Below are 17238 nucleotides of genomic sequence, written 5' to 3' on the forward strand. Positions count from 1 at the left end.
CTTATGCCCTCTGAGTTGACTGCTTCTTTCTTGCACCATAGCCTCCAGTAGTGAAAACAGAGATGGTAACCATTTCAGATGCCACACAGAAAACTGAAATCTCTACAAAAGAAGTTCCAATTGTTCAAACAGAAACTAAAACCATCACATACGAATCTCCACAGGTACAGTGGTAGGGTGATTTATTATACTGTTTGAAAGCTGGGTTTTATTCCAGTAATTTATAGCTCAAAATAAGTCAAATCAAAGATATGCTTTTCAAAAACTATACTTTCTGTGACAACTAAGATTGTAGTTTGGCTGTGAGAAGTGAAATGTGTGAATAGGACAATATTTCTACTAAAGTTCTGAAAGTATTTTTGTTGATTGAAGAATTTAGTTGTCTGCAAATGCATAACTCATTTAGTTTTGTAAACATGGTTAGAATAGTAACATTGCTTCTGAAAGAAACACTTAACTTTGGTCATAAACTTTCCGCTATGATAAACCTTAACAGCCTGCACAGACTTCGTAAACTTGGATGGCTTCAATTTAAAGTTTGATGTTTAATTTTCAATTTGAACTAAAGATTAAATGTATGCTTAGTAATTAAAAATAAAAAATAAAAATTCAAATATCTGAAAACAAAGCTTTTAAATGGCAAAAATGTTTCTCTCCTTACAGTTTGATGGTAGTGCTGGCAGCGGTGCTGGTGTGCTGCTGAGTGCACAGACAATTACATCAGAGTCAATTTCTACTACCACAACTACACACATCACAAAGGTAAAACAGATAATCTCTCTCTGAACTTAAAAAAAAAAAAAAATAATCTAAAAGTCTTACATGAAGTCTCTTTTATTTTAATAACTGCTAAACTGACTTGCAGTGGATTAGATTCATTCTGGGCACATGTGGGGGTTGTTGCGTTTTTCTGTACTCAGATGTTGAACAGAAGAGTCTTAATGAATGAACAGGAACATCTGGGAACAGAATGGCGAAAAGCATGGTATTTAATTATTGAATTATTTTTTAGTATTTCCTGTTACTCTTATTTCTGTGTTTGGTTAGGTGAACATCACTGAAGTTTTAAGTTTGTCTCTTTTGTCACATGGTGTGATCTCATTGCATCTTCGTTAACATCATCAGTTTGTCTCAAATCCATAGAAGCCTTGCTCATGGTGTCTTTTGTAAGGGTGTGCTGAAATGATGTTGTCTTAGCCTCTGTGTTCACCCTCCTTTTGTATTGGTGGGTTAACAGTGTACTTGAAAACACATCATACCACTACTCTTCTATGTGGGCATATTTTGGTGTTGAATTATGTGTTCTGCATTCCATGCTTGAAAAGGAAAGGAAAACTAAATGTTAACAGGACATGACATCTGTTTTGGTCTCCTATACCATTTCATGCCAGAATATGATAGAACTACAGAAGTGCTGTTTTTATTCATCATTTATGAAAATACAAATTTTGTATTTCCAGCTTTTGTCTTTAAACTTTTAACATAATAAATAAAAATTATCTTTGTGAGAATTTTTGTATGAGCTAAAATTAGAATGAGAAATGAAGAAACAAAGCATGATGTTATTTCCTTCAGCAATGTGAGGAATGGACGCGGTTTAGTGGGAGCTATTGGTAATAGGTGAACGATTGGCCTGGATGATCTTTTAGGTCTTTTCCAGCCTTGGTGATTCTATGATTCTATAAATCCTTGTGGCTGTAAGGACTAATTACACTAAGATACTTCCTTGGTTTTTGTGCCTTCTGTAGATGGTTAAAGGTGGTGTATCAGAAACAAGAATTGAGAAACGAATTGTCATTACTGGAGATGCAGATATTGACCATGATGAGGTGGGTATCTATACTATTAGCAGCTGGTATCTTACCAGTAGTTCAGTGAGATCTAAAAAATGTTTCAAAAAAACCAAAATAGAAGAAAGGTAGAGAACTACTTTGTGAAGATATAAAAAGATCTTGAGATTGTTGATAGCAGCTGATTTTTTTAAGCTCTGGTATTAAGTGAATGGAATATGACTGAGATAAAAGCATTTGTAACTTTGCATTATAGGTCATGTGAGTAGGTTTTTAAAGGGATTGGTTATTTTCAAAGAGACCCAATTTGCTTAGTGCTGCTTTTGTCATTTGGAAAGAAAAGCATGACTAAAGTAATCTATTTTGATACATTAATCTAGATTGATAGGAGTCTCTACTTTTTGTGTCAGCAACATCTAAATGTGGAACTCAACTAAAAGCTTTGAAATATATCAAGGCATAAAGTCCTCAATGTGTAAAATAGTTTTTTGCTTCTATTTTCAGAATTATGTACAATATATGTATATATATATTGATCTGCAGGCATCTTATATAGGTGCTTCTGATCTCTATTAGAACCAAAGCAGTTTTGTTTTATGGTGCCTTGGAAATAAAGGTTAAAATTAATTCTATCTGTCCAATTAAGAAGATTGAATTTAAGAAATACGCTAAAAGAATTGAGAAAGAACTGTGATTATCTATTCTTTGTAGAGACTATTACACTTTTTTTTTTTTCTAAGAAACTACAATGAGAAAGTCAATCAATAGTCACTGCATAATACAGATAGAAAAACTACCTTATATATAAAGTTGTAGTGAATCCAATTCTAACTTTATGAAAGCTGCACAGCTCAACAGAATTTAATTTAACTTCTTAGTATAATACAGGGAGAGCTTTCAGGGAATTTAATTTCAGATTTTGATCTGCAGCTAGAAAGTGACTCTTGACAAGTTCAAGCTCCTCTTGAAACTTGTAATTAAATGATAGGGTTGTTCAGCATTAGGCATTGCTCTTGTCTGCCTTTGCTCAATTCTCTTGTGACATCTGAAAAGGTCACACCATACTTTTAGTATACTAGGCAGTGCCTTTACTAAAACCATTTTCCAAGCCATTCTTTGTTTTGAGATAAGTAGTTAATGGAGCAAAATAAATGAAATTATTATTTATATATATTTAATCACTGGAATGTAAAGCAGTGAGCAGCTCTTCAGAAATTTAAGAAATCTCTACTGCAATTTCCTCAGTAAATATAGGAGAAGCACAAACTGTTTTGTCTTCTTGCCCCTTGCATTGCCAAAACAATTATTGATAGGAGAAGAATATTTTAGTTTTGAGCTTCAGAATAGAAGTGTTACTAGCACTTCTAATTTAAGAATTAGAGGCCCCAAAAGAGGTAAAAGTTTATTCACTGTTAATCAAGATTGATCATCAAGTGACTCTTAAGTTTCAGCAGTTCCTTTCTTTTAAGTTGTTGTTTGTAAAGCGTAAGTTACATTTGGAATGCTGCAAAGTACAAAGTTACAAACAGTTACGGATTTGTAAGATTATCACATGAGCAAACATCAATAATGCATGTGGTGCAGGTGTGTTCTCTTAATAGGGCCATCTTTACTTTGTCTTTATTTGCCTGGTCTGTTGTAAAAGTTGTGGAACTTCCTATATAAAGTACTGTATGTCTTCTAAATTGAGATGGAAACATTACAGGGAGGACTTCATGGTTATGTGCTACTTGCTGAAATCAGTGTTAAATTTTTGAAGCCATTATTTTAGTGTGTTTTGTAGTTGTTTTCTGTTTCTTTGGTTTTGTTTTCTTCCCAAGCCTTCTCATGTTTAGGAATTGTAGACTTATGAATAATTATTCCTGAAATTGCTGATGCTGCACACCCATTCTCAGGTCCCTTAAGGCCTTGGTCCTATTCCCTGGTCCCTTAGGGCCCATTCTTCAATGCTTCTTTCTGTTGTTAAGCTATGTATTTTGAATGTGTTGGCAGGCTCTGGCACAGGCAATCAAAGAAGCCAAAGAACAGCACCCTGACATGTCAGTGACCAAAGTAGTGGTACATAAAGAAACTGAACTTGCTGAGGAAGATGAAGACTAAAACCTAAAATGCCCTCAAGCAAACATTTCAGGTAAACTTTTAATAAAATTATGCTGCAGTTTCTATCTGTATTTTCCACTGCATTGTCTAATAAGTTGACTTGGAAAAAAAAAATACAGTATTTGCTATATATTATGAAATGCTGAATTTAAATGGGCATTAGTTGAAGACAGTTAATGTAAGTTTTATTTTATAGCCTAATCTGATATTAAATTCACATTTTCTTTTAAATGTCTCCCAGGTTTCTCATAGTGCTCTCGTGGTATTTCCTATGGTACTTGCTCAGCATGTGGTTTTCACATTAAAGGGAGTTTGGGCTTCTGCAAAGCACAAAGATTAAGTGGTTTTTTTCTGTTTGTGCTACAATGGAAATGTCCAGTTGCAGCCCTTGCCTTACATTTTGCTTATTTAGTAGGAAAACTGCAGTTATCAATAGAGAAATTGCCCACAGTTCAACATATCTTTAGATAAATTAAAACGTCTTAGTTAAGACAGCTGGTTTTCACTGTATCTAAGTATGAATGAAGTTAATAAATAGAAGGTTGTTTTCTTTACTCATAAGTGTAATGCCTGTCATATACCAATAACTGTACTTTCATTGGATGTTCTGTAAGTTTTATTATGCTAAAATATTTATTTTAGAAAAATAGGCCTGGACCAACCAGTCACTCTGAGCTATTTCCAAGAATCAGTTACAGTCAAATAGACCATAATGGCCAGGGTCAAAACTGTGGTAGTTTTCCTTACAAAAAAATTGCTTTGGTAATCAGCAGAATTCACAGTGCCACCAAAGTGCTCAAATTTTATACATGCAAAAGAAAGCAATATTTTTGTCACTAATAACAAAGCTGTGGGGATGAAAAGAAATGCTGTACTGGATTTTTTCAGTGGAAAGATCACAATGAGAAGCTGGGTAAAACCCTCTGTTTCACTGGTAATAAGCAAATGCTGTGAAGCTCAGTACCAGCTTTGCTTCAAGTTTCTTCAGCTTTGTCACACTAATGGGTATCATGAAAACTGAAGCTTCAGTGTTTCTGAACTTGATAGGTTGTGTTTACTGTAGCGTCAACTTAAAAGATACAGGTTGGAAGGAGTAAATCACAATGAGAGAAATTTAAAAATAAGCAAAAAGTAAACAGCGCTATTTTAATCCTTTATTTTGGAGTAGAATTCTCAGTTTTTACTGGTTAATCTCCATATTTAGCAGAGCAGAGCGGTTGCTGGCCATTCTCATGTGGGAAAACTCTGTTAATGTAGGGAGAGCCAGTAAAAGAAATTTGTCTTGTATTTTAAAGTTGCTTTGATTCTTGCCTTGGTAATTTATAAAGTGGTTGTGTCCTTCAGAAGAGCGCTTCAGGTTCTCTTCATGCATGTGGACCTTTACTATTGAATGAGAGGGTTCCAGTTGCCTTTTCTGGCCTCCTGCAGATTGCACTTGAATGAGAAGGGTCAGGTTGTTTTTTCTTGGTAATGTGACTTCATAAATTTTGACTGGTTCTTCTTTAAGCTTTCTGAGAATCTGGAGGCTTTGTGAGAATGGAGCAAGTTTGAGCTGCCCTCTTTAAAACATCTTCAGTGTTGGTTAGGTTAATGTGTATTTCAAAAAGGAATGAGTAAGTTTTGCTTTTAACTTCTGCAAACCGAAAGCAGTATGGGTCAGATTTGGAAGTACTGGGTGAATGTCCCATCACTGGGACACTGTTAAATACTGTTATTGATAAAAATTGTTATTGTTAAAAACTGGAAATAACAAAAGGTTGTCTTTTGGTGGATATAGAAGAGTTCTGACCTTTCTAGAAATATCTTCAAAAGTTGCAATGCTCTCAGACAACTCCAGCTGTCAGTAACTAAAAATGCACTCTGCTGTTCCTCAAAACATTTGTCTTCATTTGCTATGTATAATAAAGGTGATTCAGACTGGAAAGGAATGGACTGAAAGGCTGCCAATCTAGTACTGTGCTGTGGGATTTGGGGTTTCTGGGTGATAGTGGAGAGGAGTATATTGTTTTGTTGAGATATTTGGTATGCTTGGGAACAAGTCACTAAATGAGGAGCTGTGCAGTTGTTTCACTAACTTTTCTTGGCGTTCACCAGGATTTGCCTTGTAGCTTTGCTGCTTAGGGACATGAGAAACAATGAGCGTGTATGCTCCAGCTTTCTTTTGAAAACCCAACAGTCATGGAGCTGCACTAACTGTGAGATAGTAATACTGTAGAAATGTTACACATGTCCCAGAAGGATTTGAAAAATCCACACCATTTTTGCAAGCTGTTAGTTTGCAGTAAGGAAATGTCTGTGTTCTAGGTAACTTCATTACCCCCTTGGTACACAGCAGTGCTGAACCCACACACTGTTTTTTCAGTATTTTATAGAAGGATCTAAGGTAGAAAAATGCACTGAGAGAGCAGAACAAATCATTTTGATTTTTAAGGATTTGTTGTTATAGTATTGCACTGCATACTATACTTACTATTCAGCATGAATTTAAGGATTTTGGGAGTGGGGACTGCTTCTTTTGTTATATCTATGTAGAATGTGCCAAATGTTTCACACTGTCTCAGTCCACAAAATTGCCTTGCAAATCAGTGTTCAACAAAATCTGTCCAATATAAGTAACTGTAGAATCTCTTTTGGAAGGACTTACTTAATCATGGAAGGGAGAAATAGTCTGCACAGATTTTCCCTGTATTTCTGCATTAGTGACCAACTGCAAACTTGACACTGTTCTTTAATCAAATATTCTACTACTTGGTAAAAGTTTATTGAGAACAGAAACTCAAAGAATTGTTTCTGTGTCTTGAGGGTGTGCTTCACTTGTTTGAGTAATACATACCTTGTACAGTGGTGGTTGAAATATATTAGAGTTTGCCAATTGCTTTACAACTTTGTAAGCCTTTAAGTTAAATGTTCAGAAAAACTTCAGTTACATGAAGTGCCGTAAATGTGTCTGCAGTGCAGGCTGTCAGAAGACTTACATCCTTCTTCACCAAGTGAGGGCCAGATGTGGAAGTACATTTAGACAATTGTATTTAGGCAATTGAATCACACCATGAATCCATATTATTTATTTATTTACTTAACTTTGCCCTGACAACAACTATTAAAGTGTTTTGTTTTGTTTTTTTTAATTTAGGCTTAATTTCTCTAATGAAAGTGAAAGATGTTCTAGTCTTAAGGGTTATTCATTGAGCAAATATCTTCATTTCTCTTTATGCACTAGGACATGAAAATTTTGAGGAGGGAAAAATAGACTAAAGCAAGAAAAGCGTTGATAGAAACTGAATTGCTGTCCAATTAGGGCCAAAGGAGGTTTCAGTTCATGCAATACTCTTTATTTTGTGAAATAACCCTCCCCCAAAATAACTGATATGGGAAAAATGACTTCTTGAATCTCATGCTGTGCAAATGCCCCATCATCTGCTATGCATGCTTATGTAATCTTCCCCTTCCTTTTTCTTCCAGAAACAAAAATTATGCTGGCCATGATCATAACCTTGAAGAACTGTCATCATTCCAAGTCATCACTACTCAACTGTGTACCAAGCCTAGCAATGAAGATCAGAAGTTTAAGAACGAGTTGCCAATACCAAACTCAATTTTAACATCTTTGGCCTATAATCCCTTACAAGCTTTCTTGTGTTTTTTTTTTATAACCACTTCCTAACCAGCTTAGTTTTTTTTAATGACACTGTAGAGGGCATGATCTTCTTTTTCACAAATATTTGCATTTTTGAAGCTGATTCTTGAATATGAAAGTGAACAAAAGCAGGGGTCTGGAAAGCACTGTTCACTGGAGCAGGTGGTAATTGTGCAGAAAAGGGGATCTTAACTATTTTAGGTGTAGTTTTTTTCCCAAATATTTCAAATGAAATCTCTTTCTGGAGTAATTTTCAGATTTTTTTTTTTTTTTTTCCCCAGATTATTCAGGTAAATATATGGTTTCATATAACAAACTTTTTTGGTTTTTTTTTTATAAAAATACAACCTTTCCTAAAATTTGAAAATATATATTTCTTTGGATAAATTTTATACTGGTATCTCCTGTAACTCTTTCTGTTCTAAGATTCTCCTCTCTGTGGGGCAGAAATGGTGTGGCAGACTGTAGAGGAGAAGGAGTTACGAAGAAATCTCTTGACTCAGCACTGTGTTCTCTTTGCACTTTGGTGCCAATACTCAACTTCTTGTAGACGTTTTGCTGTCTGCAACATTCCAGATAGGGAGAGAAGGAATATCAAAATGCCTTCTCCCAACAAGAGATCTAGGCAGCTTAAAACCTTAGTGCTTTTTTTCTTACTGTGTCCAAACTTCAACACTTCCATTATTTGAATATACGTGTAGAATGCTTGCTTTCTATTAAACCTCACTGCCTACATGTTAGAACTGACATTTGTTATTGAGAAGGTATATGTTTCAGATACTTTGTCTAATGGTTAACGCAGGTTTTTAGGACACTCAGCAAAAGTATGGGGTGGATTCCATTCATAAAGTAGTAAGGCTACCATCATTTGAGACTGCCATTGAGAAAACCTGTTAATTATTTTGGATTTCATTTTTATTTAGTTCTTGGGGGGTTGTTTGTTTTTGGGGTTGTTTTTGTTTTGTCTTTGTTTTGCTGTTTGACTCTGTGTATAGTTAAAATGCCAAATTAGATTTATAGCAGCTTGAAGTTGTATTAAGTGATATTTTTGCTTCCTGTAATTCTGTTATAAAATAAAGTTGTTTATTCTCTGTATGACTATTGGCGCTCAAGCCTGCATTTGGTGAATATTTAACACGAGCGTATCAATTTTGAAATAATATTCTAGAAACTAAAGAACCTGAAGTATTAGGGATTAGTACAGATAGATTCCAGGCTTTATTGAAGATTAGCACACTTATCTGCCTTCTATTAAGCTATCAGTGTGTTTCTTTAAGTGTTTTCCAATTTGTATCTCAGTTTGTGATTTGTAGAAGAAATCTTAAAAGCGAGATTTGGACAGCACTACTCAAGTTAAAATGCCCCACTCTGCCAGCTGTTCTACTGAGTTAATCGAGTTAGGATGTACTGTGACTTTAAAGTAACAAAACAAATCATAAAACCTCTCAGTACTTTTTTTTTTCTCACTTTCTGAGCAATGTATTTTTGGTGCTGTTCTCAGTTTAGATTGCTGCCATCTGTTGTCAGCATGCTTGATTAACTGAAATCCCTTCTAGTTTTGGCTCTGGATAATTTAGACAATATAATATAACAGTAGCCAAGATGTTGATATTTTTATGTACATACAGGTGTTCTTAATTGCATTCCGATATAGCAGATAACAGTTCTATGTTTTTCTTCAAAAAACAAATTGACTTTAAAAAAGAGAACCTTGTCTAACCTAGTAACTTAAGAACACTAGAACAACGCTATGCATAAGTAAGGAGACTGTCAAGAGAGCAGCAAGTTTTGGATAGGTAAGAGGAGGTCAAAATGGCAATATGTGCATTTAAGGGGATGTCTTTGTGGATTTACACAAAATGTATATAAGCAGCAGCTCTGTACCATCTTAGAGGTATTTTTGATGCCCTAATATTAGTTGCAGGGCTTCTTTGAGTTGAAGATAGAGCATTTTTTCAATTCCTTATTGAGTTGGATCTTTACAGTTTGTTAGGCTCTAGATCAATAGTTGTGGGTTTTTACTTGCAATTGTACTTAATCCTTAAAAGCTGTATTTTTTCAGATACCAATCAGAACCTTTTGCTAGGGAAAAATTAATACTGTTTTCCGGTCAGCATAGCTTGTGCACAGCTATCACTTTCATTGATTAAACATGAACTAATTAAACAGCCTTTGTCATGCAGATAAGCTTAGGCTCCAAGTGTGATAAGCTGTAAAAGTAATGATGTTTTAGATATTCTGGTTGTGTGCATTTATTTAAATGCTCTGGAAAACTGTGCAATTCTGATTTGTTTTCATTGCTACTTTTTTGTTTTTTACATTTCCATAGCAAAAACTTCAAAATGCAACAGAAGAAATTGTTCTCAAGACATCTCTCAATCTGCCTTTTCAATACCTACCTGATTTCACATACAATTGTAGGACCATTTCATGAAAATCTGGAGGAGATATTTGAGTAAATAATTCTACTTAAATACTGTTAGAGAGAAGTGATTCACGTGCTTTCTATACTGGAACACTTAATAAATCACATGAGGGTTCAAAAATAAATGTTAGAATTGTACTCCAGATTGTTTGCTAGATTAAGGCTTCATAAAGGGCAAGCAAGCAACTCTCTCAACAGGTAGTTTAAATATGTAGATATTGCTCAACGCAGTAAGCAGTTGCAATAGTGTTTCATCGAATATCCCAAACTGGAAGAGACCCACAGGGATCATTGAGTCCAACCCCTGGCTCCATGCAGGACCATCCAAATTTCAGATCCTATGTCTGAAAGTGCTGAACTCTGGCACTTAAGGCCATGCCCACTGTCCTGTGCAGCCTGTTCCATGCCCACCGCCCTGTGGTACAGACCCTGCCCCAAACCCCCATCCGCCCCTCCCCTGACACAGCTCCATGCTGTTCCCTCGGCCCAGTCTCTGTCACGGAGAGCAGAGATCAGTGCTGCCCCTCCACTCCCCTCATCAGGAGCTGCAGGCTGACATGAGGTCTTTCCTCAGCCTCCTCTGCTCTGAGCTGAGGAAACCAAGAGATCTTAACTGCTCCTCATGTTTTGTCCTTCAGACTCCTTAGCATGCTTGCTGCCCTCCTTTGAATGCTCTGTAATGCTTTTATGTGCTTTTTATTTGTGGCACTCAAACCTATGCACATGGCTTGAGGTGGGACTGCACAGTGGGATAATCCCTCCCACTGCCAGGATGGCAGCTCTGGGCCTGATGCACTCCAGAATATGGTTGGCTCTCTGGCTGCCAGTGCACACTGCTGTTTCAAATACAACTTCTTGTCAACCAGAGTCACCAGATCGGCTCCTGCAGGACTGTACTCCAGCCTCTCACCCCCAAGTCTATACCTACATTCAGGGTTTCTGTGTCCCGTGTGCAGTATCTGACACTTGCTCTCATTGCACTTCATGTGGTTGACTGTCCAGCCTCTCTGCCCTTGAGGGAGTCAGCGGCTCTGTACAATTTGTTTTCCACAAACTTACTAAGTATGCCTTGAAGTTGTGTATTCAAGTCATTAATGAAAATGCTGAAGAGAACTGGCACTAAAATGGAGCCCTGGACAACTCCATTGGTGACAGGCTACCAGTCTGATGTAATCCCATTTACTAGAACTCTTTGAGTTCACCACTGTGTTTTTGTCTAGCTGTATTCTGGATATTTTCTCCAGAAGGATACTGTGAGAAACTGTAATGAAACCTCACTGAAAGTCTAAAAGATTACATCACCAGGCTTCCCTTTGTGGACTAAATGGGTAACCTTTTGATAAAAGATTTAGTTTAACTGGACTTTCCCCTTATGAACTCATGCTGGCTGCAATTAATGACCTCATTGTCTTTTGGGTGTTTTTCAATCACTTCCAGAATAATCCTCTCCACAGTTCTGTTTTCTGACACATTCTTCTTATCAACTTAGGCTGAGCAGCAACTTTTAGTTTAGCTACAGAAGAAATTATCTAGATGGAATAAAATATAATAATAGAGATCAGAGTGACAATTAACTGTACCCTTGACCAGGACACACCAAGAGCTTCTTAGATTTTAGGTACGTTTGCAATGAACATGGGCTACCTGGAGCAGCTGGTATCCCACACTGAGGACCTGACACCGCTCCAGGTTTGAAACTGTTTTGATTTTTCAGGCTGCTTTGTTGTATTTTTCCTTGATTCCACTTTCTTTTTTCCTTTCTTATATTACACTTGGGAAACCATACATTTGGATTAGTAATATTTGTAAAATGTAGGTATTAGCAGTATTGCTAATGCTTCTGTAGCGTTAGCTTATTCAGTTTAGCATGAAGGAAATCCAGTGATATTTTTGGAGGTGTGTGTATATGAATGACTAAATGACTAACTCAGAATCCTGCTACTGTTTATTGCCTAGGGATGTGTATAACAAAAGAGTAAGTGCTGTACTAGGAAGTAGTACTTTTCCTAAATACTCTTACAGTTTTCATCATTTTTCAAAGACTTATTGTTGTATTTCTTTTATCTGCCTCAGCAGATTTTTGTTCTATGCATTTGCTATTTGCTTCTTAAAGATTTTGCACTGTAGTGATGCTTAAATGCATACTTTTCAATTCTCAGAGAAACAAAGATATCATAATGTTCTCCATGCCAGTAGCATGAAAGCAGGTGGTTCTTGACACGATTCAGTAATGGTATTAAGGACATTAAGACCTGGAGACATTCATGGCTTGTTACTGAGTCCCAAATGACAGATCCTCCTACATGTTAATCAGAAGTTGTGGTGAAGGATCTAGTGGTTTTCTGTTATAATCCTTATTTAATATCTCTAAAATATTTTTCTCAGTAGCTCTAATGCCATTTTACAGAAAAGCACTCTTCAGCAGTGATATCTATCTATCTATCTGTCTGTATAATATTTTATACCTGGCATTTTGTGAAATCAACAAAATTTTGTGTTGTAAAAACGCTTACTAAACTTTGATTCTGTATCTTTATTTGTCGTCTAGGCAAGTCATTCTTTGAGTGATGTGGGAATGGGTATCTGAAATTAAAGAGTTGCGCTGGAGAGGGTACAATTGCTTTAATCTGTGTTTTTGGCATTTGTCACTGCTTTTGTGCCAGCAGCACGTTTTTTAAATGTAAAATAACAATTTTGGGTAGGACTGACATATGCATAATGCGGAAGAACCTGGTCTCTATGAATATCCTACTGCAGAAGACGTGGAACCATTTGCATTTTCAATTATCCATAATCTCTAAGCATGATTTTTCTCTGTCAAAAATAAATAAATGTTTCCCATCAAGTGTTTTCAGTGCAACCTGTGGTGAGGGGCACTGAGTAAGGACTCCAAGCAGGATATGGTTCTTATTCTGTATCCATGCAAGGGACAAAGACTGTTTCTGACCTTACATCATTTGCAATCCGAGATCTCAGAAGTGACCTGTGTGTTGAATACTGCCTATGAACCACTTCTACCAGATAGACCGTCTTTCCCTGCCAAGAGATACATGGAATGAGGAGTGCAGCAGGGACTAATCCCCGAAACTGGAAGGTGTCCTCCCTCCTTGAAGCTGCTACTCTCTCTGTTTTTGTAAGCAAATCATTAGAATCAAACTTTCAGATCTCTCTCCTCAGACAGCATACCTGCCTCTAACTTTAGGATCTCTACTGACTGAGGTATGTTGTTTCATCTTCACCTTACAGGAGCACTGATGCTGAAGATGTCATTATCTGTGTGACCAAGAGACAGGCTTTTAATGTAGGTCCTTTGAGATGACTGTTCTTTACACTGTCAGTAGTAGTTTTATGAGTTAATGGCATTCTTAAGAATATTTGTGTTACACCTTATGCTCTCAAGCTTTGTGTCACGTAAGTATTCATAAATACATTACTGTCGCTGTGTTAACTATCTTGATTTATCTTTACTGAACATTAAATATCTAATGACATAAATTCAAGTTTAGAAGCATTAAACACGTCATCACTTTTTTTCATCATTACCGTTTTCATGGGGTCAGGATGCGTCTTTCAAGGAAAGCAGTGTTATTTTGGCTACTTGGTGCCAGTGCTTAACAGCAGTTTGTTAAAGGTAGGAGCAGGCCAATACTGACAGCTTTTGAGACTCTCTGCCTTTATAGTCTTGGATGCACTAGGTTTCAAGAAAAGTATACTCAACTTTGGACTGTGTTGCTCTATATCTGCTAGGTAATGTAAAAGCCTGGGTCAGAGATGTAAGTAAGAATGCACACCTTAACGTCCTGAGTATATCAATTTGATGTTGTGAAAGTAAGGTCTGTTTAACAACTGGGTGATAGAGTGCATATTTCTGATTTAAGAACTGCCTTTAGAGCATTATTCTCCCAGGAGGGGGAGGGAGATTTCTGAGTATGTGAGACACACATGGCCATACTTAGAGAATTTTTTGTTTTTTTTCATTAATTTTTGTAAGAATTTATTCATTTATTCAATAATTGTCCTCAGAATAAAGTGATAACAGAAAAATACTGATTGCAGCATTCCATTATTTCAAACTTTGGTGAGATCAGTGGTGTCCTTCTGTTTCCCATCACTGTCATATTTTGTTTACATACTTTAGAAAACCTACGATCTTACACAAAGTATACAAGCTGATAAACATAAGTCGGTTCCCCACCATCACCCTTCTTAATTTCTAGGTGTCATTGCTTTGTATGAACTTGCTATTTTTGCATTTTCAATTTAATAAGACTGCTTGCATTGTATATGTAGCTCAGCTCTCCCAGGAGCTTGTTAAATATTGAATGTCCTTCTCTGTAGGCTGGTGAAAGAGTGGTGAGCAAGGTGCTTTCTGTCCCACCAAATCCTGCACCACATAAACAAAATGATGCAGTAGATTGCAGGAGGTCTCTGGTGTCTGATGAGCTGATGAAAGTACTGATCACTTGGCCACAGGTGAGAGAGAAAAACTGCTATGAGGTCTTTTAGAATAGCAGCAGCTGCTTTACTTGTACAGCATACCAATAGCTTCTATCCATTTTGTTCTCCTCTATGTTATTTATCTACAGCTGGTTATTTTTAAGCCTGAAGAGCTGAGCAGTGGTTGTAACCTTATATCCTGAGGCTTGAGGCTCCCTTTAATGTCATTTAATTTCAGTATTTGTTTGCTTGTTTCCGAGATCTCCACGGTTTCTGCTGATCAACATCATAATTTGGGAGGGTGTTTCCAGGATCATACAGCATGGCCAGCTCCTTATCAACTGGAAAATAAGCAACAATAAAATATACTTCAGATGAATTTTTAGAAGGAAAAAAGCTAGCGTTTATTGGTAGAAGCTTATCAGATTGAAGATGCATGAGTGGCACATTACTATTGGCTTACATGTTTCTTTAAGACTTCTGAATGCAAAACAGTGACCATACCTATTTCCAATGAATCTCTGACATAAACTCTGTTGACACTGAAAGAAATACACAATTCTCATTTGCCTCTACCACCTTTTGGTCAGAATTAAATCCTTCAATGACTACAGTAAGAGCATAGAAGCAGTATATCCTGAGATAGAGGGAACATACAGAGATCTCTCGGTCTAACTTGTGGCTCAACATGGGACCACTCAAGATTCAAACCCTATGTCTGAGACTATTGTACAAATGCTGCTTGAACTCCAGCAGCTTGGGGCTGTCCTCTCTGCCCTGGGCAGTCTGTTCCATGCCCACTACCTTCTGGTGAAGAACCTGTTCCTAGAAACATCCTGACCCTCCCCTAACACAACTCCACACCATTCCCTTGGGTCCTTTTACTGTCACCAAAGGGCAGAATTCAGTACTGCCCCTCTGCTCCCCTCATGAGGAGTTATAGGCCTCAGCCTCCTCTTCCTTTGGCTGAACAAACCAAGGGACCTCAGCTGCTCCTCACATGTCTTGCCCTCTCAGCCCTTCAAAATACTGGCTGCCCTCCTTTGGATGCTCTATAATACTTTTATATCCTTTCTATGTGGTGGTGCCTAAATCTGCACATAGTGGGACTGAACCCAGTGCAAAGAAGAGTACTAGTTAGTGTCTTCTGAATATTTGCTTTCGGTTTTACTGTGACTGTGTCATGACAGCCTTTATCATTGGTGTGATCATCCCTATACTGCTTGTGGTACAAACAGAATAGAAACAAAATCTTGACTCCTATATGCTTGCTTTTTCAGAACAAGGCAGATTAGGCAGATAGGAATTCATTTCCCACCCTGCTGATGATCCCACCCAGGAAACCTGTGAGAATTTCCTTCTCTGGGTCGCTGAACAGTCAGGGGTATCTTTCATCCTTCTATCTAAGAAAAGGAGAAGGAAGAAATATTCCTCTGTTGAATTAGTTTGCCAGCCGAATCATTCATCTCTCTCTTGAAAACTTGATTGTTATTCTCAGAAAATTTAGGAAATTATGATCCAGAGCTAATGGCCAGGCTGTTTCAGTGACTGATCACACAGCACGACCAGGAATGTCTATGAGGTTTTCCAGATGTTTTATCTAATGAAAATATTTTCTGAACCTTAGCAAAATACCGAAGCCTATGGGATCTGTAGCCCATCTCCTTTTCATATTTCTCTCAGTCTCTGCTGGAATAGGAAAGCAAGAGAAATGCCATGTAAAAATGAGTGCAGTGTTATCTCAGTATTGTTTCCTAGCAGCTGATGTCTAGCTGTTGCCTGGTCTTGATTTGCCTGCAGAGCCTTGTTGTCAGGATTGACTTAACCAAGTCCACATTTGAGATCATGGGGAGCTGCTGGATCTGCAACCCACAGTACCTGCCTCATGAATGTTTATCCTACACGGGATTTACATTGAGCTATACCAAGAAACACGTGAAGTTTACTGAGGGAATCTAGGATATAATCTTATCTCCTCCAACACTCTCTGAGGAGGAAAGGTCAAAATGCAGCTAATTTCAGGAACAAGCTTAGCCCAGTGTCTGGAGGAAAGGATTTTGAAAGGGCTGAAGGAAAAACAGGATGAGTTCTGATATGAACACTCTGTGAAAGGCCTCGGCATAGACAAAACTACGGAGCTTTAAGTGAGGATTGAATCCAAATTCTAAACACATTCTTACAGTATTTTTCAAATTGTAAAATGACCTAAAATGCATACAGCTTCAGAAAATTACCACCACTGTTCTCTTCAGTTTAGTTGATAGTACAAGCCTGAAAGCAAGCTGTTAAATGAGAAGTTTTGTCTGCCTACCCACTCTTTCTGCCCAAATTCTGACTCACCTTTTGATAGCTGGATCCTGAAATAGGCAATCAGCAGCAGTAGGAGTAAAGTCACTGGCATGAAGATACAGACAAAGATAAAGTATCCAGGCAGCTCCCTTGCAAACACTGAAATTATGTAAATCATGCTCATTTCTTCTGCAGCAGCCTAACTGAATAAGTTCCTTCAGATCTCTAAGTGTAGAGCCTATTTTATCCTGCTTTCTTCCTTTATTTCTGTGTCCACATTCTACCCTTTGCTCAGACCATTATCACTTTCTGGACTTTGGTTTGTTTGCATAGGCCTGTGATTCCTAATAGGACTGGAGTTCACTTGCAAAGTCACTCAGCCGTGGAGTTTAAAAGTGCTTCTTATCATAGTGCTTGGCTTCAAAACCTTTACATATGTTGGGTTTGTCTCAGTATGTAGAGCTGCTTCCTTTTGAGCTGCATATACTATCATCTGCTAACATGGTACAGGTCATTCTGAATAATAAGCATCTTCTTTCCAGACATATTATTGATTTTTA

General features: G+C 37.2%; 1 protein-coding gene and 1 long non-coding RNA gene across 25 annotated transcripts in view; one reads left to right on the forward strand and one right to left on the reverse strand.

The window, feature by feature from the left end:
- The window catches only part of EPB41L2 (erythrocyte membrane protein band 4.1 like 2), a 93895-nt gene extending 85273 nt beyond the window's left edge, over positions 1-8622 (forward strand). For all 24 annotated transcript variants that reach the window (XM_015858477.2, XM_015858474.2, XM_015858476.2 and 21 more), the window contains 5 exons: positions 42-164; positions 664-762; positions 1749-1829; positions 3783-3921; positions 7353-8622. In XM_015858477.2, coding sequence (XP_015713963.1) covers positions 42-164; positions 664-762; positions 1749-1829; positions 3783-3890 — 411 coding nt within the window. In that variant the 3' untranslated portion in view covers positions 3891-3921; positions 7353-8622. The remainder of the gene's footprint in view (positions 1-41; positions 165-663; positions 763-1748; positions 1830-3782; positions 3922-7352) is intronic.
- A 1209-nt stretch (positions 8623-9831) lies between these two features.
- LOC107311720 lies at positions 9832-16994 on the reverse strand. The gene is made up of 2 exons (XR_001554205.2): positions 16730-16994; positions 9832-14730 (listed from the first exon to the last, which is right to left on the reverse strand). It is a non-coding gene; the product is annotated as an uncharacterized LOC107311720 (long non-coding RNA).
- Between the last annotated feature and the right edge of the window lie 244 nt (positions 16995-17238).

Source organism: Coturnix japonica, chromosome 3, assembly GCF_001577835.2.
Source record: "Coturnix japonica isolate 7356 chromosome 3, Coturnix japonica 2.1, whole genome shotgun sequence".
Lineage (NCBI taxonomy): Eukaryota > Metazoa > Chordata > Aves > Galliformes > Phasianidae > Coturnix > Coturnix japonica.